Below are 24826 nucleotides of genomic sequence, written 5' to 3' on the forward strand. Positions count from 1 at the left end.
AGGAGGTAAGATTAGACAAGACCCCCTGCCCTCAGTTATTACATAGCCAGGTATAATAGGCCATTTTCATGCAAACTCCAACTCCTCTGGTTGAGGGGACAGAAACCCAGACCTTCCTCTTCGTTGGCAAGTGCTTTAATTATTCTGCTATCTTGCCACAAGCAGCCTCCTTTAGGCAACCATTCTCAAGCACAGCCTAGGACTGCGAGTCTCTATCAAATGAAACACCTACTGCCATGTTCAGAGTTGAGTGCTTCCTTTGTCTACTGTTTTGTGCTAGGTGACATCTTATTTTGTAAGCTGGAGTAACCAAATGTCCTAAAAAGACACTCATCCAAGCTGTACATGTAACTGTTAAAAGCAGCAAGCAGATTCTTTATGTCTGAGTTTATGAGAATGTTCAAGATTATGTTAAGAATACACACTGTTCAATTAATTCCATCTGAAGCCATCGGATTGTTTTGTAAAGTTCCTATTCAAATTACTTACCACTTGACTATTTTTGGGCCACTACCAACTCTGTCAGCAACCACACATCTGTTTATCCAAAGACATAACTAAATCCAATCCTTTTAAGCTTTCCCAATATTTAAGTGTGAAAAAAATTGATTTTTTTTTAATGTCAGTCACTGTTCTACATACTCAACGTTTACGACATCCTCACTAGTTATTGCTGGAACAGAAATTATTTTCATCATTCTTCTTCTTAAAAAACATACGACAGATAATAATGGGGTGCTCTGACTTCTCTTAATTGTTCCTGATGATTTTTCAGTCTTAGCTAAGAACATATGTTGTTATTAGGATTACTGTTGCTCCAAATAAGGTTCCACGGATACATGTATAGATCTTATAAGGCAATAAGTAGAATCACAATTCTGGACTTCAGGAGAACTTTGGCCTCTTCAGGGAATGATTTGGAGGAATCCCACGAGTTAAGGCCCTAGAAGGAAGGAGGGTCCAAGACAGCTGGTTAATATTCAAGCATTACTTCCTCCAAGTGCTTCCCTATGAGTAAGAAGTCCAGCAAAGAGGGCAGGAGACTTGCACGATGAGCAAGAAGCTCCTGCCTGGCAAAATTCTAACAGAAGAAGAAAGTACACAGAATATGGAAAAAGGGATAGGCCACTTGGGAGGATTATAGGAACGTTGTCAGAGTATGCAGAGATGTGACAAAGAAGGCTAAGACTCATCTGGAATTAAATCTGGCAAGGGACAGCAAGGACAACAAGAAGGGCTTCTTCAAATACATCAGTAGCAAAAGGAAGACTGGGGAAAATGTTGGCCTGCTGCTGTATGGGGTGGGCACCCTGGTAGTGAAGGATACAGAGAAGGCAGAGTTACTGAATACCTTCCTTGCTTCAGTCTTGACTGCTAAGGCCAGTCCTCGGGAACCCCAGACCCTGGAGACAAGAGAGAAAGACTGTAGAAAGTAAGACCTTCCCTTGGTCAAGGAGGATCAGGATAGAGATCATTTATGCAAACCTGACATCCAAAGATCCATAGGCCCTGACGGAATGCACCTAGAAGTGCTAAGAGAGCTGGCAGATGTTATTGCTAGGCTGCTCTCCATCATCTTTGAAAGGTCATGGAGAACTGGAGAGGTGGCTGAGGACCAGAAGAAAGGCAGCATCACTCCAGTCTTCAAAAACAGCAATAAGGACTTAAGAAATTACAGGCCAGTCAGCCTAACCTCCATCCCTAGAAAGGTAATGGAACAGCTCATCCTTGGTGTCATCTCTAAGCATGTAGAAGAAGGGAAGGCAATCAGAAGTGGTCAGCATGGATTCACCAAAGGGAAATCATTCTTAACAATCTGACAGCCTTCTCTAATGGAATGACTGGCTGGGGAGAGGGAAGAGCAGTGAATGTTGTCTATCTCGACTTCAGCCAAGACTGCTGAAGTCTCCCATAACAGCTTCATAGGTAAGCTCAGGAAGTGCATGTTACAGGAGTGGACAGTGAGGTGGATTGAGAACTGGCTGAAAGGCAGAGCTCAGAGGGTCGTCTTCAGCGGCACAAGAGTCTAGCTGGAGCTAGTGATGTTCCCCAGGCCTCAGTACTGGCTTCAGTCTTGTTCAATTTATTCATCAACGACCTGGATGAGGGGACTGAATGCTTCCTCAGCAAGTTTGCTGATAATAACAAGCTGGGAGGAGTGGCTGATACACCAGAGGGCTGTGCTGCCATTTAGAGAGACCTGGACAAGCTGGAGAGCTGGGCAGAGAGGAACCTCACGAGGTTCAACAAGGGCAAGGGCAGAGAGCTGCACCTAGGGAGAAATAACCCTAGGCACCAGTACAAGCTGGGGGCCGACCTTCCGGAGAGCAGCTCTGCAGAGAAGGGCCTGGGAGTGCTGGTGGATGACAAGCTGACCATGAGCCAGCAATGTGCCCTTGTGGCCAGGAAGGCCAATGGTCTCCTGGGCTGCATCAGGAAGAGTGTCGCCAACAGGTCGAGGGAGGTGATCCTGCCCCTCTGCTCAGCCCTGGGGAGGCCTCATCTCGAGTACTGTGTCCAGTTCTGGGCTCCCCAGTACAAGAGAGAGATGGAGCTACTGGAGAGAGACCAGCAGAGGGCTACAAAGATGATCAGAGGGCTGGAGCATCTCCCCTATGAGGAACGGCTGCAAGAGCTGGGCCTCTTCAGCCTGGGGAAGAGAAGACTGAGGGGGGAATCTCATCAGTGTCTACAAATATGTTAAGGGAGGGTGACAAGAGAATGGGACCAAACTCTTTTCCTTGGTGTCAAGTAACAGGACAAGAGGCAATGGGCACAAACAGAAACACAGGGAGTTCCGCCTCAATATGAGGAAAAACTTTTTTTACTGTGAGAGTGACGGAGCACTGGAACAGGTTGCCCAGAGACGTTGTGGAGTCTCCTTCTCTGGAGATACTCAAAATGAGCTTGTAGGTGATCCTGTGCAATGTGCTCTAGGTAATCCTGCTTGAGCAAGGGGGGGTTGGACTAGATGATCTCCAGAGGTCCCTTACAACCAAAGCCATACTGTGATACTGCGATTCTTATCCTTTCCTATCAAAATCAGTGATAAGCTTCCATTCACTCTGGTGGTGCACGATTTACATATAAACAACTGGTCATAGATTTATTCCTTCTAAATTTTACTTATAAACTTTTTGCTTCAATTTAACTGACAATGTTTGCTAACAAACTCTTGCTATTTCCACTGGATTACTTGTACACAATTTATTTTTGCTTTCATCTCTCTTTCAGGGCAACTTTAACCAGGGGGAACAAAAATCCCAAGCTTTTTGCAGTTGCAGGTATTGGCATCTAGCAGAATATTTTTTAAAGCTTTCCCTATCCTCAGTATTTTCTTTTTTTTTATTTAATTATTTTTCAACCTTTGAGAAGATGGTCATTTTATATATGTGGTTTTTTTCTATATTATAAGTTCTGTGGACAATAATGCACAGCTTATGTCAGAACACACACAGGCTTTTAGCTTAAGAACAGGAGGGAAAAAATACCACCAGGATTCAAATCAAAAAATGAGGTAGCCCCTGTGGGTTCTTATCAGAAGTGCTTTCATTGAAACTGTATTTGCTGAAAGAACACAGACAGCTGGGTAACACGGGCTGGCATATTCACTGAATCTTTTGTTTTATGAGATCCAATATTCTACAGTAATCAATCCTCTGATCCAGAGGTTGAAAAATGCAAATGGTTTTTGGTTATTAATTGTTAGAAACTTACTGGTGATACATAAAATTAAAAATGTGTATTTCAACTGTACTTTTTAGCTCTATCAGTTTTAGGAACTGCCTCTTCTACTTCAAAAAAATATTTCCACTTTCTTTTCTAGAATAAGATCACAGAAGTGTAGTAAGACATTTTTCCTTCACTTTCAGAAGATCTTAGAAGAAATTTCAATCAACGCTAAAATAACGCCTAAACTGACATATAAAACAACCCCAAAATCATTGTCTATAACAATGATGCTGAAAATGTTTTTTTTTCCCCAATGTCAGAAATCAAAAATTCATGCCCCAAATCCCTCAAAGTTACAGTATATCTTATGGAATTTTCAGCTTTTCATCTAAAGTGAGCCCTTTTTTTACTTTAACTTATACCCCGGCATAACTGCTGTGGTTTTGCTAATTTGGGATGCAAAACATTTAAGTGTTGGCTGAAATTCTGATTTTGGGTTCCTAACTAACTTTAACTCAGTGAAAATATTCTAATTTTAGATATTTAGTAGATAATTAATACAACATATTCAAATTCTAACATTCAGACTAACAAATATTGGGCTCTTAACTCTTAATTTCACCTTTAGCAAATGAAAACATTGTTACCTACAAAGAACTCTATGCAAGAGAACTGGAAGCAAACTCTGTCAAAGTAATCTTAAATTAATAATGAAAACTCAAGAAGATAAATAACATATAGTACATTATTAGTCTAAATTTTTGTTTTTACAATTACAGTTTAAATGTTCAAAACTTCATTCACAAGCTCTTTCCCTGTAAAGAAATTCATAGGTTTCCATGTTCTTTCAGAACAAATGTTTAAAGCCTTGCTTTTAAAAATCTTCTACTTCATAATAAAATTAACAGCAACAGAATTTACGTTTATAATCTGTCCTATCACACAAATCAAGAGAAGCCCACAGATAGTTTCTGAGCTAACAGATAGAGAGCATATCCAGTGGTAGGGCCATCTCCAACAATCTATGTTGAAGTTGTGCTGCAAAGCAGTAACAGACTGTGGAGACCAGGATCATAAAGCCACACTGAGATCCAGCTGCACTGTCAGTCAGGTCCCATAACAGCACTCTGGGATGCCACCATCATCTTCTAACTGTGCACCAGTTTCAGAGTAAAATTTATTAATGTGTTCTGTGTATGTTCATTTCTCCCAAGTGTTTTTGTTTGTTTGTGTGTTTGTTTTTTAAGCATAGCTCACTCCTAAACCAAGTGAATGTATTTCTCTAGGATGGAAAAAACTTTCATTTTTGGGAACATTAGTTTCTTATCAAGGCCGTTCAAGGATCTATTTTAAGGATGCACCTCAATCCATTTCAACTGTGAGCTGTCATCAAAAAGTGAAGTCCCACTTATCCATCACTTTCAATTGCACATTCCTACTTGCTCCCTTTAGTGTAATCCTGCTACATAGCTAGCCACATGAAATGTTATTCAACTGATTACTAAACCTGGAAAAGTTTATTTTCCAGTCAGATCAGCAAAGAAGTTGATGTGACCCAAGCTAAAGTTGTATAATTACCATATACAAAACCACAGGAGAGGAAACAGTCATGGGAAAAAATACAGCCCACTCCTTTCAGGGGTGGTCAATAGTAGGCTTATATGACATGAAACTGCACCCTCAGTTTTGGCAACTGCTAGATCTGCTGACTGACCCCAAGAGTCAGCTATACTCCACTCTGAAAGGTGAAGCCAGCACAGATGTACCTACGATTATTTTTACTATTTGCCAGAGGGTAAGATTAAGTACTATTTTAGACTTTTAGTTAAGCATCTCTTCATTAGGACATTTTACACACTTCTGTTTTGATCCAGATTCTCCTTTTCTGTTAAAAAAAATAAATAAAAATACTGAAACTTGCAGAAAATAAATCTGTCAGCTCGAGATATTGCAGTTTCCTTGACCCTAGTAAATATAGTCTTAGACTTTGCTATAAAGAATGTAGTATTATCCTCATTATATTGTTTGATTCAATCTTTTCAAAGATGGGTGAAAAGGTGCTTACACTAATGCTAGAGGTCTCATTGTATTTTATTGCCCACCTTATCATTGGTGCACAGAATGAAGTGACATTTTCTGTTTAAAAAATAAAAAAAACAAACAAACAAACAAATAAAATACTGCTTGCCTATGAAGAGGAGACATTCCACAGAATCCTACTATAGAATTCTTATCAAAAATCACCATTTATCAACACCTTGCTTCTCATCTAAAAAACTGGCACACAAGAAAAATTCTTTCTAAAGCATCATTTGTCATCACAGCAAATAGTTTGTTTTTGGAATAGCTAAAGATTATATTCCACTGATCCACTAAGTGAATAGTTTTAGCTAACATGCAATGATGTTAAGCAGTCTCTCTCACCCCTCTCCCCTCCCAAATCATATTATACAGAAAAAGAAAGAAATAACAGAAATATGTATCTAAAACTTTCTCTAAAAACTTCTTCCTCACTATAGATTTATATCTACTAGTTACACATATCATCATAGAATTTATTATAGCAAATATTTACTGTTACATATTTGTATTAGTAAAATATTTATATATGTCTTTTTCACTAAGAAAGATGGTAAAAAAAGTGTAAGCCATTTAAAAAACCCCGAAAACCTGTACAAAAGGATGAGAACGTGTACATAAGCATTTCTTGCACAACCTACTCACCTAAATATGTATACACAACATTACACCATTCATGTTGGATATTAACACCAAGAAAACAAAATGGAATAATAAATCTGACAGGGAGAGTTGTTGCCATAATAAAAAAAAAAGCTAGCACATGATGTTTGTTACAGATTTAGGAGCTCCCTATGCTAACCCATGCGACGGAAAGAAAGCCTGGATGATGACATAAAACCACTGCATTGTTAGCTGGCCTTTTCCCAAGCAGCTGCATGAAAGAAGTCTTGCTGAAAAGCTGATACAAAGAATGCTGTTACACAGCATTCCTGATCATCATCCAGTGGAATCAGATTTCAAAGTAACAACTTGTAGAGCAAAAAAGAGCCTTTTAGACTTACAAAGGTAGACAAAGATTACTGTAAGAAAACTATTTAAATGAGAAACCAAGAATATTAGATACAACAGAATAGTTTTGCTTAAAAAAGCAGAGAATACATGCTGAATATTATCATAAGATGTAAGAATTAAGATCCAAAAACTATAATCTGTTTAACCAATCATGATTTTACTTCCTCTGCACTGTGTCAAACAAGCAAGGACATTGTTTTAACAGTTAAAATAGACTCCCAAATTAACAAAATATTACTACATTGAAATTTACCTACTTCAGTCAAACAGCCTACAGTTCTCAGCTATCTTCAAACAAATGCTCACTTGTTGCTCTTCTGTTTCTCTAAAAAACGTACCACATACAAGGACAGTACTACAGAAAAATTAATCAAGTCTTTCAGCAGCCTTCTTATATATAGAACAGCAAATCAATAAGCAATTAATATATATATCACAGTTTTTCCTCATTCTAAAGATTTTTTTATATTCAGTCATATATTTTAACCATAGTGGAGCTCCTAAATGAACATTAGCACAATTTAGCAAGGAATTCTGTCAACAAGCATATTCAAATAGCAATGTTCCTGTTTCAACTCAATCCTACTTTTCTACTTTCGATATAAATTAAAAACAAAAAAGCAAAAGCAATCTGACAGAAATTTAACAACTGAAGTCGGCAAACAATTAAAAATCTGTAATATTTATGTAAAAAAAAAATCCATGAAATCCAAATATAAGGAAGATATTTCGGTTCACAAGACTTAATAATATCCATAAAACAGTAGCAGATATTAAGCAGCCAAAAATGTTAAAGAAATACATTATTTACATATTCAAAGCTTATTCCTAAAGGTTCTGACAATCACTCTGATCATCACCACACAATGTTCCACTACAAATGAATTAATCAAATACAGCTAAAGACAGTCAATTCTGAATACTTCAACATAGATAATCCACTGACAGATCAGCCACATCATGGATATTAGTACAAGTAGCATTCTGCTAAATGCAGCTGTATTTTTTCCAAGACCTATGGAAGTTTAGATGCAGAATGACCTGAAAATGGTCACCGTATGAAGAGATTGAACAAATACGTGCAACCAGATCTTAGCTGCTTCTTTCAGGGTCAGTTCAGGTCTCCCACAATGGAAAGTAATGAAGAGACACTGAAGCACATACTATGACAGAGTCAGCTCAAATCTAAACAGAATTATCTATTCGGACTCACCACAAGTTCTGCTTAGGGCAACAGCAGGCACCTTCAGTGCTCCAGTAACAGTCAGGCATCTGTGCACTCTCCAGCGTGCCAAAAAAGGTTATGATCAACAAAAAAATGTCATCTCCACTTGGTGCTAGGGCTTCAGAAACACTGATGAACCTTCATCCTTCCAGAACCAGGCACACTGGCAACTTGGTGCAGTAACATCTGGATGAGTCCACAGCACTGACTAAATGAAATGCTTACATGATACTCTCTAGTAACCGTATTACCTGAGTGGTTTCTATTATCTGGGGTATCTGAACTTGCCCTGCTCCACCCTACAAGTCAACAACTCCAATAGTCAAGAGTTAATTATGGCTGTAAAAACAGTTAATGCTTCAAAAATTTAAGTTACCTAGGTCTTCTGTTTTCAGAGCAGATATACAAAACAGTACACTCAATTTTAAGAGCATTTTTCAAACAAAAATCTCATTCAAATAAGACAAGTTTTGTTCCAGTTTCAGGATCTATTCCTGTTTCAAGAGAGTTTGTATGTTTAGACTAGTGAAAACACTTTGTAATTAATGACAAAGTTGGTACCCAAAAAATGGTGACCCATAATTGTATTAGCGGTCTGCATTAGAAGATCCTAAATCATATTATATTCATTTTACAGCCTAGAGACTCCATGGCCTCAAGTGCAGCAGATTTGCTTTTCTGTAATTTCATATTCAGCTCTGGTAAAGATTATGTATCATTTGGAAGGGATATAAAAAAAATGAAGAGTGATGATCAGACTTCTGTACAAGGAATGTCCAATCACTCAGAGGCCTTTCATCCTGAAAAGAAGCCACGAAGAGAGTATGATAGAGGTCTATAAAACCAGAAAAAGTAGGGAGAACATGAACATGGAGTCACTGCTCATTGTCACTTCCTAAGAAAGTGCTAGATGGCATCAAATAATGTTATAGAGGAATAGGCTCAAAGTAAAGTAGTGTACATTTTTACACAATGTACAGATCAGCTGTGCAGTTCTTTGCAACAAGACACTACGGACACTGAAAACTCGTAATTCAACAAATTAATAGAACAAGAATCCATCACACCCTAGTAAACACAAAGACATCACCTCAAGAAGTCGCAAAGCATAAATCTCTCTAAACTGGGAAATTAGTCTGAGAAAGTATGCAAGAACTGGACTTTCCCAAGAATCCAGTTAAATACTGATAAAGATAGCAGGTCAAATGCTTTTAGCCTCCACAAGGTGTTCCTATTCTATTACCATCTGCTGCTAGCCCTGCCAAGTTCTGCATAAGATGTATGATAGAACTACTTCAAGAATACTGCATTTATGATATCACTGAAATCTGAAATTCTGTACTTACTATAGATGGTACTGAAGAACCTAGCACTACCCCTCAGTAACTGCAGGAACTTAGTAACTTAAGGAACAGTAGATATCTCCATCCAGAAGTATAAAGAATAAAAATAGATCTAAAAGGAAGTTGCTTGCTTGCTAAGGAAGGACACATAATGCAATTTCACTGCTACTTGAAGAAAAAAAACACGACTGTAAAAAATCCACAGACTATTTTGTGTACTTGACAACAAAAGAAGTTTGATTCCCAGACTACTTTGTCAAAAACATATAATAAGGCCCCAGAGTTCTGCTAAAGGCAACATAACACCATTACATATAAACTAGAAGGTTAGGCCACTTTCTAGTATAGTTTTCCACCTGACGATTCAAAAGACAATACAAGTCTAGGGTGTTGCTAAAAGAAAAGTTCTGCACTTTCCCTGATATTAGCATGGTCAGCTGGATCAGGGAATTTATTTTTCTGGATTAATTTTCAGCTAAATAAAATAAGTTTTAATACTAGTGCCAGCACAAAGGAAGAGGAAGTAACACATAGCCTGCAGACCACTGCCTGCAGTAACAGTGCCTTATTCCAGGTCAGGTAAATCATGGAATATTGCAGTAAAAGGTTAAAAAAAAAAAAAAAAAGGAATTCCTAAAGTAACAGAAAAATAGAAAAATAGTATCTTCAGCACCCAAAATAAGTATGTTTTTTCCACACTAGTAGAAAATAAATATCCAGAAGATTGTTATTAAAAAAAGTAAGAAAAATCCTAAAAGAGCAGCAGACAATCTATGAGCTCTAGTTATATCCACATAAAATTGGCAATCAAAACAAAAATGGCACTGGTTTTCTGGACATGCAATAGAGTTCCTTGTTGCCAGAAGTAGAGTTTTATTTCAGTGAAATAAAAGTCAGTGAAGTTTATTTCCTCGTTTGTTCTGAAAAGTTAAGACCATTTAATTATTTCTACACTTACAAAAAGACTTCATAATTACAAATTTCTCAAGTTAGATCACTGTGAGGATTTATTGGAGATGTTTTCTCAAAAATTATTATTTTTAATTGCCCCTAGCAACAAGCGGCATAAGAGTATTAAGGAAAAAAAAAAAAAGCGTTAACCCACTGCAAACATAATTTAACTTGACAAGACTGTGACAATTAAAGGTCTTCAGCGATTCTTCCTCAAGTCTGAAACTGTTCTAGAACAATCCCAATCCCTTGTTAGCTGACATTTTGAAAGGAAAGCTTCAGATTGACAACACAGACTTCTGAAATGCAGGACTAGTTTGAGTTCATATCCTTCTGTAAAATTTTTATTTACAGTACATTTAGTCCATAAGGTAGAAATTGCTGTATTCAGTGCTAAAACCTGGAAGACCTATTATGGAAAGAGGGCTGTTTTCAGAAAGTGAAGTAAAAAATTCTTAAGATTTTTCTGCTATGAAGTTTTAAGTTTTTGGATACTCATAGGGGTTGACAGAAATGTAATCTCAGTAATATCGTAACTTGGAAACTCTAATGTAATACATGTAAGATAACAGAATACAACTCGTCCAACAGTACTAGTTGGTGAAAACTGATTTTCAAATCAAATACTAGAAGCTAAGTATTTCCAAAAGATACAATAAAAAGAGATATCCTATAACCAGTATACTCCTACAGATGCAAGTTCCTACTGGAGTTAAGATAGCACAATGCAGAAACAGTATAGCAGGAGCAAGAGCTGAGATATATACTGTACTCAAAGATTGCTTAAAATGTCTTGGAAACTGTCCTTTCTGGTCACTGCCTTCATCCTGTAAGTCTGTAATAACTCTGGTAGTTGATGTAGTTCCAGAAAAATGACAGTCAAAGTCAGGTAACTCCGGTGTTAAGTATAGGACAGTTTTTATTCTTTTCACTTGTGTGCTATCTGCAATACAATGAGGTTTTCTATGTCAGAAATAGTTATATTGTAATAGTCAAGTATATTGATGAAAATGTTTTGTTGTGAAAATGAGAAGTAATGTCTTTAGTTTTTTAATTTAAATAATTTCCATTTTATATAGAAACTTACTTGCAGATATGAATTCACAAGTATGTAACTTTGAAAAGTGAGTATCAAAAATATTGCAAGAGGAATTATCAGTTAGATGCTCAGATGTTTGATGTACACTGTCAAGATACACTTTCAAGAATCCATGGGGGCGGAGGAGAGCCCTTCAAAATTACCATACAGAAAAACAAAGTATTCCTGACCACCACTAGGTATAAAAACAGAAACACACACTTCAGTTACTTCTTAGTTCAAAAAAATTTACTGTAGCTTTCAAAAGCCAAGATTTTCTTACAGCTTATCTCCTAAAATCAAGCATCCAGCAGCTATTTTAAAGAAATTAACTCAACACTGCCATGTTATCAACCTTTGAGAGGAAGAATAGTTCCATGGCTAACATACTGGACTGGTACCTAAGATACTTTCATTGATAGAGAGGCAACACAGACTCAATACAACCTCCCAACACCCACAAATGACACTACATTCATTAACGCGTTGGTGATGACCAGATACCAGAATGAGTAATATCAGAACATGCACTCTACACCACAAAGTGTGCCAAAGAGAGAGTACAGATCAGCTCAAATTCAGGCAGACTCTGTGCTCCTGTAACTCAACTGCTACACAAATAGAAAACAAGCTGTACCAATTACTTCAACACTAAGCTGAAAAAGTTATATATTTAATTAAAATACTATGTATGCAGCATAAAACTTTCAGAATACAACATACACAGGTTGTCCAAACAAAATCTAGAATGCTGATTATCCTTTCTCCCCTCACAGAAGTGTCTCACTGTCAAAATAACTAGGCTAATTTGAGATAGACGAGGAACTAGAATTTACAGGTATATAATTAAGATAGAACAAGGTTTTGTAAAAGTGATTAAAAAGTTAATTTTATACCACTCAGTAATTAGTAAAAATATAACCAAGACAGACTATTCAGTAGATTTCTCTAGCAATTTTATTCAGAAGAATTGATGATATCCTGAATGATGCAATTACAAAAATGCAAGGCACAGTAAATCACTACTCCAACTTTTCAGCTCTAACTCCTTTGTTGTAGAACCTATTAGTAAGCCATGCATGAAAGAACTATCCTTTTAAAATGTACTGGTGTATTCAGTCTGGGCTACAGACTTAAAAATCCACTCTCCTCCATGCATAAGAATGAAGGATGCACTTCCAACAGTTTTCTATAAACGTTCAAACTCCATTTGAATACATATACAGTTTGTCCTTTATCTCTGTCAAACCTTAATATTAAATCTTGTATTAAAATACAGTTTCTCCTTTACTCTTTTATCTAAAAAAAAAAAACCCTAAAAATAATAATTGATATTCTCAAACTAAATTTAACTTATACTGGACAAGTAAAGCCTATTGTGAAATATTTACCTTTTTCCAAACCAGATAGCTTGATAAACTAGTTGCTCTTTTTGGTTTATAGTTAGGATTCCTATGTGTTCTTCTCACAGTCTCATTCTCCTCATATAAGATAAGAGTTCACAAAAAATAAGAATAAAACTTACCCCCATTATCTGTTCTCTTTAAAGCACCATCCTTATGAGGACATAATTCACATCTCTAGGAAAAAAAGCAAAAATAAAATAAAAAAATGGAATGATCATAGGAGCATTGCAAAAGAAACCACACAAATTAAAGTTGTTATCTGTCATTGGGGGGCAGGGAAGAAAAAAAAAAGAAAGAAAGAAAAGCACACAAGCGAGCTCGGAACCATTCTCTAAAAGTGAAGAGGTATGTTTTCCCTTAACCTTTACCTGACTATTAATGTTAACATTAGTTCATCACAAACAAGGCTTTTTCATTCAGATCTTTAAACTATTAAGTTATTTGCAATTCTATCTCCAAGTTTAGTAGTGGTTTCCACACCCTGGAATTCTGGAGGCAAGCCTCCAAAAACTGCAGCACAACCTAGGCTCACTCAGTGATAAGAAACTTGGGCACAATCCAAGGACTCCCTATCATATTTCTTTCTCCTGGCATCTCTCTCAGAGTTCAACAAGGTGGTCAATCACAAAGATGCACCATGGATATAATTAGTACAGGTGCACACATTTTAGCTGGCTTCACAAAGTCACTGCTGACTCCCATTTATTCTTTCTAAAAAGCTGAAAAAAATCTTGCTTTCTGTTTCAGGAAAAGGAAGTCAGAAGTTGGCTCATCCTTGAAATTCCTGCAGACTGGATGTCTTGAAACTTGAAGTATGACAACCTATTCTGACATCCTCCAGGATCACACCAGTATATTCTTTTTGTTATAGCTGCCACTATTTAACTTCCTTAATATGAAGTTTACCTAGTTCTAAAGTAGCATGAACCAATCCCAAATCAGTTCAGAGATGACAGAAACGGAATGGGTTTGACAAATACTCCTCTTCAACTGCTCCAAATGACATGCAATGAAACAGCGCTACAGGAGAGCCTATACTGAGACATCAGCTTATTGCAACATTTATACATTCCCAGATCAAAGACAAATCAAAGCATACCAATCTAATAAGCTTTTAAGAAACTGAACAAGTTGTATCATCAGATGCAAACTTAATACCATATCCTTCAAATGGAAAAGGACATCTGGTCTAATTACAGATCTTCTCTGTGTTCCCTAAACAACACTACTCTTCCTTATCAGCTAACTGGCAAGTCAGCAGATAAAGGAGCCTAGGAAGCAAGTGCCTCAAAAACAGATTGCCTAAATTTAAGGAATAAAGCATTCAATTCCTGAAATTCACACAGCTAAAGTACATCTTGAAGGCTATCTGTTCCTCTTCACCTGTAAGACTGGTATTAGCAGCAAGAAGAATTTCATATAAGCGTAGAATAGAAGACAAACTTTAAAAATTATTTTAGCTCAATAGATTGGTATAAATAGCTGTACACAGAACAGAAGAATCTTTAGGATTACCGCTGCTTTGTTTCTTTGCTTCACCTTTCCTCCCCTCACATTCACCCGCTAAAATGACCAGATATTTATTAAAAGGCAGTATTAAACCTATGGTGAAACTTACAGGTTATAGTGGCTGAAAACGTCTAAATTATTTTTTTCAGGCTGCCTGCAGACTCAGAGCACTACAAAAGAGGATTTCTTTGCAACTGAAAATGCTTAACTTATTTTAAACAAATCTTACTGGGCAAAACTTTGTTAAGTTGTACAGGCCACACACATGCAGTATGTGAGTACTTTAACGTTTTGCTTTCCAAATATCAGATGTTAGCTATTGCAAGACACTTGGTATCTGTAGGTTAATTTTTTGTGATTTCTCTATACAGTGAATTAGATTCTCAAAGCAAGAAGTAATATCAAGTCTGACAGTGCAATAAAGTTTGCTGCCCTTCCCAAAGCTTCCAGCTGGGAGCTTCAGCCCAATGTGGTGCGGCGATATATCAAAGACTGGGGCAAGGGAAGCTGTTAATTAGTCTACCTTGCCCCACCTCTGCAAGCCTGTGGAAACATGACATACATTTTCATTAGTGGTAAAACCAGTTTAGGAGTTCTCTTTTCTTCCTTCCCTTCACCTCTCCCTTACTCATCACCTTCTACCACTCCCTCAGCTGCTAAGGCAACTATCTGTAAATATCCTCAGTGAAATAAAGTGAAATGAACTTTTTTTTTTTTTAAATTCAGGTTTATCATTGATGCAACTTGCAGAATAATCTCACTAACAAATCAGCAAAACTGAAGGCAGGGAACTGTAGCACTGCAGCAGGAATGAACAGAGAGTGAGTAAACATTTTGAGCAAACTTTACCATCATTTAAAAACTATCACAAAACACTGTGCAACAAGGAGCTGAACCAGGCAGAAGAATTAAATGAGTTAAGTGCACTCCATTTAGCCTCTGCAGAGCTCACTTTCCATGTTTTTTTTTTTTTTTTTTTTTTTGGGTCCCATACTCCTGCAGGACTTGGGTCCACTACATTAGGTCTCCCCTCATCATTGCTCTGCAATGAGGAGGAAGGAACTTTGACACTGGAAGAAAGCTCGAGTGCAGGGAGGCCTGCAGGAACCCTTTCCCAGGCAAGGAGCAGCCTGCCTGAGCTCAGCTGTTAGGGAGCTGGGGCTGGGGAACAGGGAGGGGATACTTAGCTCTGAGGATATAGAATACTTTCTGGGCTGTGATTTCTAGCTATAATCAGCAATGAAGTAGCACCAGAATAACTCACACCATACAGAGAATAATACACACCACACAGTGACCATTTCCCTTCCTCCTTTCAGTTCATAACATAATTTGTTACTAGCCTACACCCTCTCAGATCCTGCTACCCGCTTCTCTCCCAATCCAACACATATCACATAGTAAAAACATTTTATTGTTTTCTTTCTCCAGTGAATTTATGACAAATTTCAGTGAATTTTTGTCAATGTGCCTCATTTCTACCTATTTAAGAACAGTTAGTAAAATAGTAAACAGTTTTCCATTATATTTTTAATTTATTAGTACTTCTAAAACTGTATAGCAATACATCATTTCAAATGAAGTGACACTTTGACCTGAGAATTAGCAAATTCTGAAAAAATACCTTAGATATCTCCAAAGCAACTAGATTATGTCATTACAAAGGACTCTGCAGGAGAAAGCAAATGAAATAATTGTGTGCATACATATACATCTCAAAAGTCCAGTCACTTATAATTTCTTATTTGAATGCTTGTCTGAGCAGTGTCACCTCTTTCCAGTTGACTTATGGGTGGATCTTGAAGTTTCTAAGTAAACAACAACAGATGAATCTCTCCACTAAATACCGCTTCACATACAACTTGTACAATGGAATAAAGCTTGGATCTCTGCAACAACAGAGAAAATAGAGGGCTCTGTACGGATGGCGAGATGATGTCTCATATATGAGCATGGGTTCTCCTCTTCAGTACGTCTTACTTATGGCAAAGAATTTCTGAGATGGGTTTATTGTCCAAACATTCAAAAAAAAAAAAAAAGTTCTGTAGAACTACTAAATAAACCAGGAAAAAAAAACACCCAAAACATTACAGCACATAGGTAGAGCCAGTTGACTTAGATCTAAGAAAAATGAATGAAAAATGCGCCATTACTGGCTGAAAGACGACTGAAATTGCAGCTAGTGACAGCTGTTCCCTCCTTTCCTATCCTTACAACGCGTAACATGGGACATCTTATTTTTACAACTTCTTGATCGAACACACTGAGTTCATGGATCTGGCTTCCATCCAAGGAGAATTCAGATGAACTCTCAGCAAGAATTGCTTGGGACTATAAGATCTCCTGGAGAGGAGAAGAGAGAAACCAACCTCACAGACCTGCAGCTGGAACAGTCTGATAGTGATTGTCACAACACACTTCAGAGCAACAAAAGTAGCAAGTTACTTAAGAGAAAAAAGACTGACCCATAACCTTAGCAGCCACATGAATTGAGACTGGCTGAGTCTGAAGAAAAAACATTGACTCCTGAGGGGTCCTTTGGCAGTTGATTCAACCTTAAAAAGCCATATAGCAGAGACCTAAAGTGGTCAGAAGTATGGGAGGCCCTGGCAGAAGGAGAAAGAAAGCAATATTTTTTTCATTATCGAAAAGTGGAAATAAGCAAGAAGAAATGAAGACCAGTAAAATACGAAGAGACGTCCACTTCGAAGAGATAATGAGCACAAAGAATTCCCAGAGGGGAAGACTAAAATAGAAAAAAAACTTTAAAAGGGCCTTAAAAAAAAAAGAAAAGAAAAAAGAAATACTGCATTACAGTCCAATTTGGCTCCACTGTATCACAGCCAGCAGTTTTCTTTCCTTATTTTAGATAAATATTCCTTTCCATTTTGGCTATTAGCAAATATCTTAAACATCACTATATAAGGGTTAGCTAACAGTACACATTCCTGACAAAACAGTCAGACCTGTTGGAGTTTTTGTGGGAATCTGACAAATCTAACTACTGGAGCTTTTTTAGTTAACCTAACTTCAGCAATTTTTTCAAGTAGGAAAAAGAAGAATGGCACATATAAATTGATTTAATCAGATAGAGAAAGACCAAGACAGAGACTTTTATCTTTAAGAGAAAGACTAAGATAGAGACTTACATTAGATAGGGAAGATAAAGAGAGGAAAACCCAAGAATAATAGGAACACAGCCTTGTTCTGTAGATTTGGTGTAAGTTTCATAAAACATGATCTGTCTCACTCTGTAGATATCCATTACACACCATATCTTGTTTTAAGAAAACAATGGCCATAAGGATACTTATGCCTTTTTTTTTTTTTTTTTTAACACTGAATTTTGGTCTAAGGTAGGCCGATGGAACTATTCACCCAAATACCAGTTTTCAACCAAGTAAAGTCTTGCAGGATTGAATCCCCAGCATTGCAATGAAGCAATGTGTCTCAGTATGACTAATTAACCTAAATAACACAAAAAGATCTACAGCAGATTAAATAGACCACAGTTCCTAAATGTTAGCTGAGAAATTAGGCTGCAGTTCCAGCTGACTTTAATTCAGGTTCACTTTAAGCTAACATAATTGCAGACTACTGCCAAAAGAAGATCACTTGCCATCCCCTGCTGTGTACTTTCTACTGTTGCCCTTGCCTTCTGAAGGGCATTCATTTGACCATATGGAAATCCTGATCAGTGAGCTAAAAATAAAATACTTCCCCCTTGCCTTCCTTTTTTGCACTTTAGTTTTCAGGCAGATCACTTCTTTGAGCCATCTTTCCATAAGGTCACATGAACACTACTGGCAGATAAAGAATGTAACAGGCACATAGACACAGAGCTGGACAAGGATACAACCACTCTGGTTAGGAAGTGTCATCATTTATGTTGGCTATAAGTGATTGTGGAATTCCAGCTGATGGAATCTTTCTAAGGATTCTAAAATTTTAATGGAATTGTTTCTGAAAGGCAGGAAAAAAAATAATAAAGAATACATTAAAATTGATTGATTTCTCAAGCATCAGGAAAAATGGACACATTTCTTAGACTCAGTCCTAGCCATATTTTGTTTTAGTATTTGTCTGACATTCATGTACTTCAAGTTTTTAAATAGGCATAAGCCGCATATACAAACCGTTTAGTTTACAAGTTCACTTCCCATCTCAAACTGTACTGTACTCAGCATGACACCTATCCTTCCAGAATAGTTCTCATCCAAAGTACATATTTGCTGTTTCATATTGTTTGACAATGTCAAACAAAGTGGAATTTAACTAAAAGGAAACTATTTAAAAGACTGGAAGGCATGACTCAGTTATAAATAAAATATCTTATGAAATATATTGCTGAATAGCAAGGTACACAAAATCAGTAACAGTTCTTGAAATCTGGCACTAAACCTCAATCAATCCTTTCTTCAACAGGAATTACAACTTGACATACAAAAAAATTAATCTGCTGCTCATATTAATCACTAGTCATTCAATAGAGTGTTTAAATCCATTTATTTTTGTTGCAAGTTTTAGTTCATGCTTTTGTGTGAAAAAAAAACTCATACACTCCATCTCAAACACTCATGACTATTAAAAGTGAACCTAGGAAGAAAGAGAATGAGTGACAAACCACTTATTTAGCTGTTTCATTTCTGAACTTGCTTCCAACTACATCTATTCTAAAGCATGCTATGCTGTTGGAATTTTCTGTACACATCAAAATGCACTAAGTCAAAATATTCCCAAAGCACATGATTGTATTTATGAACGTAAGCAAAGCAGTTCTTCCGAAAGTTAGTTTCTAATCTATGGCTTGCTACCTGGCAGCCCCAGATGTTTTTATCAACTTTGCTTTCCACCCATCAGTATATTCTGAAAGCTTTTAGCACAGCTGCTTGTATTCAGATACTCACCCGCTAAATTCTGTGCTGTAGCTTCATTTGTGCAATATTTCATCCCATTTCATCTCATGAGCAGAAAACATACCCAAAAAATCACCTCTGATACTCTGTACCAGTTCTAAGATGAATATACTAGATAGCATTAGACACTATTACTTCAGAAATCAGAAAATAACTTAATATAGGTTAAAAAACTGGCTCAGAAGAGTGAAAACATTCATATAAGTAGTTACTGCAATTAGTATGTACCAGTTTAATAATGGCAAAAACATAGCCACTGCTGCCAAAATGTAAAAATTAAAAAAAAAAGAAAAAAAACACACCCGCAAAACCAATTTATAATCTAGAAAATAACTATGCATACAAAGCTGATAATAAAATATGCCTGAAGATTCAGTTATGCCAACACTGCACTTAAGTAACACAATCTATCTGTAACTGGTTGAAATCTTTCATTCCTTTTTTTTTAAAAAAGAAAAAAAAAAATCAACATTAACTTCTAAAACAGAAGTTTTTTGCTTTTTATTTTCCTTCTCCCCCAAAAGATATGGGGCAAGTATCCTATCATCTCCAAACAGAGGAAATCTTAAGTGTCCTCATTTTCCTTTTATGCTTTACTTTTCTACATCTTCTCTTTCCTCCAGTGCTTTGGGCAGCTTCTTTTTAAGTATTTTGTGGAGAGGGGGAATAACACGTATACATTGGAATGAAAACACTGAAAATAAGAATATTTCTTTCTTGCCTCTCTACTAAACCTGGGAAAAATTAGGATTATTTCAGTGTTCTGACTGTGGTAGATTCCAGCAAGTATGTTACCAAATCAATGTAAACTCAGCTCTTACCATAAACAGATATCATACTCTGAAGACAGATAGACATATACAAAATTGTAGCAACTACCTGACAACACATAGCTAGATTACACTTACCCGAAAGCCAATTCAGCTAATCAAGGGGTATCTAACAGAAGGACACATGCCTGATGAGTCTATGAAGAATTTGTTCCCCAAGATCAGCTAATCAGATAAGGAAAACCTCACACGTTTGCAGAGTGGGGTGAACAAGTATAGTGGAAGTTTAGATCTTGGCATATATTCTATTCACAGATTGAGACTTCACAAGCAGTTAGTACAAAAACAGACTCTGCAACAGGATGTGTACCAGTCTGACCATGTCTACATCTGCTGACAATAACTTACCCTTAGAACCCAGTGACATTTCGTTTTTCCTTTTACTCCTTAACTATCTTCTATGAAGCAAAACTGATATTGCCAACATACAAAGACTAACCAAAGATCATTCTTGCAGGCCTTGAAGCCTCCATAAAGTCAATAAAACTAACAAGCATTCCTAGATCCTGCTGAAATTACTGAACCTCTACTCCTACCAAACTCAAACTACATATTCATATCCAACCCTTTTAACTCTAATGTTTTACTGATCTTTTCTTTGATGACTTTTCCTTAAATCAGATAAGGTATTTTCAAATCTCTCCTTCCACTTTATTTTTTGTTTTTTGAAACTCCTGCCTTAGGACACTTACTGGAGTCAAAACTTCACTTTTCATTCACTCAGCAGCGCAAACAAGATAAACTATATAACCTCTTTTCCAAAAGCTGCCATGAGAATACATGGCCAGACACCAAAGAGACTGCTGTCTGCGCAACTCAACACACATTTTCTTAGTAATTCATTCCTCAACTATAACTATATAGCAAGGTATCTTCTCAGTGGTCTCAATCTGCAGTATTTGAGAATTAATACTTTACTTGTAAACCCACAAAATACCCATCTTCTGTTTTTTGATCTAAATAGTTCTATAAATAAAAGCTTGCAGGTATAGAAATATTTGAAGCAATAAAGTCAGCAAGTAGCTAGACAACTACTCAAATTTTTAACACAGACATCTGAGAAGAAGCAAACTAGAACTATCGATGTTCCAGTGTTTCTAACCTATGATTCATACAAGACTCCAGCAGCTATAAGCCACAGTGAAGAAACAATCATAAGATCCACTGCCACTGTGAGGAAAGCATTCAAGAATACCCAAGTGGCTGACACCACTAATAGAGCAAACGAACGCATACTGTCAGTACTTCTCTTAGTAAGTGCTATGTTCTGCAACTTGACAACTTCAGAAATTAAGTCATCTCCATCTTCAAATAATCATTTCTTGATGCTGACAAATTTGCCAAATCTCTGCCCCATCTCTATTCAGTCACTTGTCTCAGGAGAAGCACAGAACTTTTTTTGAAACAGACACTTGACAGGTAGAAGAAAAACAGACAGAGTACCTGAAGTATTTCGGGTTTTATACCTCGATAAATTAGAGACTCAAACTAGTTCTCTTTATCAAGAAATCAAACAAAAATATATGCAGATTCAGTTAGCTCTGTCAAAAATATCTACAGATAATAAATTTACAGAACATGACAAGATCATCAGAGTCACTCAACATGCAAATCAGCTTTCTTTCTTTCTTTCTTTTTTTTTCTTTTTTTTTTTCCTCCAAGACCATCCAGTCAGTATGCACTACAGGTGACATTTAGTCATCCTTTTTCTCAACACACCTAAAGTAACTAGAAGAGAGATAACAGAATACAACTGAACATTATGATGACATACAGCTCTCATAAAATGTATGAGAGGCATGCATCAAAATCTGGTTCCTCCAACTTCAGAAGTCAAAGTCATAAATTTCCCACTACATATGTGAAACCAGCAAGTCTTGTCAGATGTTGTAGAAATCCATATGACAAACACAGAACAATTAAACTTTAAGATTCATACATTCAACTTGAAGGAAAAGTGTCAGAAGGCTATGAGAAATGTGTGTCATGTTTGGCTGGATTTCCAACCAGCCACCCAAGCTTTTGTCATGAGGCCAACAGTATGATACTGACTGTAGTATTTGCCTGGAACATATTACAATTGTACCCTAAAAATTTCTAGGTATAACACTAAATGCTAGCATGCACTCTTAAGGTCCCTTGCATTTGAGGAGCTTTGCTTATTTTAGAGACTATTTATGCCTGTGTTTGAACAGTTTAGTAAACGAAACTAACTCCCAAAACATTTCTGTGTAAGAATTAAGCAGTTTCCACAGTCGAAGATATTTTGCTCTAGGATCGACTTATTTTGGTTAATAATCTTGCTACAGAATATTTAGAGCATCTACCAAAGGTACCTGGTAAATCGATACTTGTGTTTAAAAAATTTTGATCAAGTAGTACTTCACTGATGGAATTATTTTATGCTATGTTTTAAAGTCTGAATGTTCTATGTATCCAGATTTAGCATAATGTAAATATACTCTATTATGCAAATAAGGTGTACATGTAGGTAAACTGTAACTAAGCAAAACTGTTAAAAAAACAAACAAAAAAAAAACAGACTTTATGCTGGAAGACAATGCTCCAAATAAACTTAGGAACTCAGCTGTACATTTTAAGAACCAAGTACCAAGTATACACACAAGTAAGAAAGAATGTAGCACAAGAAAAGAAAAGCACAGAGGCAGTACAATCAGGAACAGCATTAATACTCTCATTTTGATATGCAGAGCACACAAGGCAGTGCATCAAGATTCAGGTCACCAGTCAGAATGGAAAATGCACAGAAACTGTATTCTGCTTTTGAAACACCCTCTACCATTTGTACTACCGATACTGATGACCAAACATTACCTGGCAGCAAGTAATTCTGTCATGTTTCAGAGTCACAGTGCAACAAACTTAGTGGTTTGTAGTCATTACTTATCAGAAAGGAATTTAAATGGGAAAAATTACTTTCTCCTGCTCAGGGAATACAAACTAAGCAACAATCATCCACCTATCTAATGGGCAAGAAATGCACACTCAACCTGTAATGTTTTAGACTAAAAGTAGAAATTTCACATGCTAAGCCTAAGCATCTTCAGATAGCCATTTTACTCTAGTTAACTAGATATGTTAACCAGATATGAAAAAAAATATTCATTGCCTCCCAGCTGTGTAGTCATTCATAGGAGACAGGATTGGGCTTTGTTTTTTACAAAGCTCATTATTAATAAATATAGTTTCACATATTTATAAAAATCTTCTAGTAATTTGTATTTTAGTTTCTTTCCCTTCTCTTATTTACAAGCTTCCTATTCTACTGCTGTGTAAAAAAACACAAAAACAACAAAAGCACTTGGGTCTATTTTTCTGTTGTATGCTGAAAAATAAAGTAACTTTTCCATTGCTTGTTATAGCAATCTTAACATTAGTTGTAGTTGTAAAAATATTTCTTTAACACTTTTATATATATATATATATACATATATATATATGGATATATACAAACAAGCATTCATTTCAAAGTTGCAGTAAGAATTATTTGAAGAGACACCTTCAAAGAGAAGATACAGTAAGTACTAATCCTGAAATTATTTGGTGGTCAGTATTATAAATTGAAGGAAAAAAAGAAAAAGCAGAAAAACAACAACTTGCTGCTCTTTTTCCTAAAATTAAGTTATAGTTCACCTCTATTGTGACCATAATTAATAACCTTCATTATAGTTCACAGATACAGGTGTAATATCCACACCAAAAACAATTCTAAACTCAAGCACAGCCTGTCGAGGCAGAACTGTGAGAACTCTGATGACAAACCTATCTGCACAATACGTAGTCTGCATTCCTACCTCCTGCATTGTCTCCTCTTCTGTAGACCAAGATTATACTATATAAGTACTTTTGGTAAGGGGAGAGTTAACTAAGCATACAATTCTTATGAGCAACCCTATAACAACAAACTTGTAGGATATATATAATGAAAGCTTGAGAAAATTACTCTTGGAGAGAAAGAGAACCACAACTCTTGGTGTATTATAGACTAAAATAAATAAATAAATAAATAAAAATAATAAAAAATCTGTCCTGAAGTGTTCAGACTGTGGATCATCTGTGCAGCAGATGCAGAAACAACTCGGGTCCGGCAGGATTACTAGCAGGAACCTATCTCTGTGAGAACATAACATATCTGAACTGGCTTTGGAGGCAGCCAGTATAGCTGCCTTTCTGCAGCCCAGAATCCTAACTCGTAAGCATTGTATGATCTAAACCGACACTGCAGAGATGGTTTTTCTGTCTCCTCGTTGAGATAGATGCACATATATGTATAAGTGCAGAGACCACAGTAATTCTAGATTCAGCTGAGATCCAGATGAACACTAGCTCAAATCCTACATGGCTAGCTCCACAAGGAGTCACAGCCCTTCAATAAATTCCTCAAGGCTAAAGTCTAGGTGGTTTATTTAGGCCAGCTGTAGTGACTACACAGATTTAGTTGAGAGCCAGCGCTGCACCTACCTTCATAAGACTTCCCATCAAAAAAAAAAGACTATACAAACACATCAAGTAGAGAAACTAGCATCTTCATAAAGTTAGAACAGCCAAATTATTATCAGCCAAGTAATACTGATTCTTCCAGAGCCAATGACACACTTATAACACATATACTCCAGTGAATCCATATAAACAGTTTATTAATTCAGTTGTAGAGCTACAAGCAGGCTGACCTCACAGCTACAAGTTGAGCTGTGCTTGAGCTAATAAAGCTTCCTGGAATTTATTGCACTAAAGTTCAGTTGAGAGATCTGCTCTCTGTGAAATCCTAAGGATCAGTACCTA

General features: G+C 36.6%; 1 protein-coding gene across 4 annotated transcripts in view; it reads right to left on the minus strand.

Moving 5' to 3' along the window:
• The window catches only part of MLLT10 (MLLT10 histone lysine methyltransferase DOT1L cofactor), a 130836-nt gene that overhangs the window by 98000 nt on the left and 8010 nt on the right, over positions 1–24826 (minus strand). For all 4 annotated transcript variants that reach the window (XM_062569034.1, XM_062569038.1, XM_062569035.1 and 1 more), the window contains one exon: positions 12888–12942. In XM_062569034.1, coding sequence (XP_062425018.1) covers positions 12888–12942 — 55 coding nt within the window. The remainder of the gene's footprint in view (positions 1–12887; positions 12943–24826) is intronic.

The sequence above is a fragment of the Rhea pennata genome, chromosome 2, assembly GCF_028389875.1.
Source record: "Rhea pennata isolate bPtePen1 chromosome 2, bPtePen1.pri, whole genome shotgun sequence".
NCBI lineage: Eukaryota > Metazoa > Chordata > Aves > Rheiformes > Rheidae > Rhea > Rhea pennata.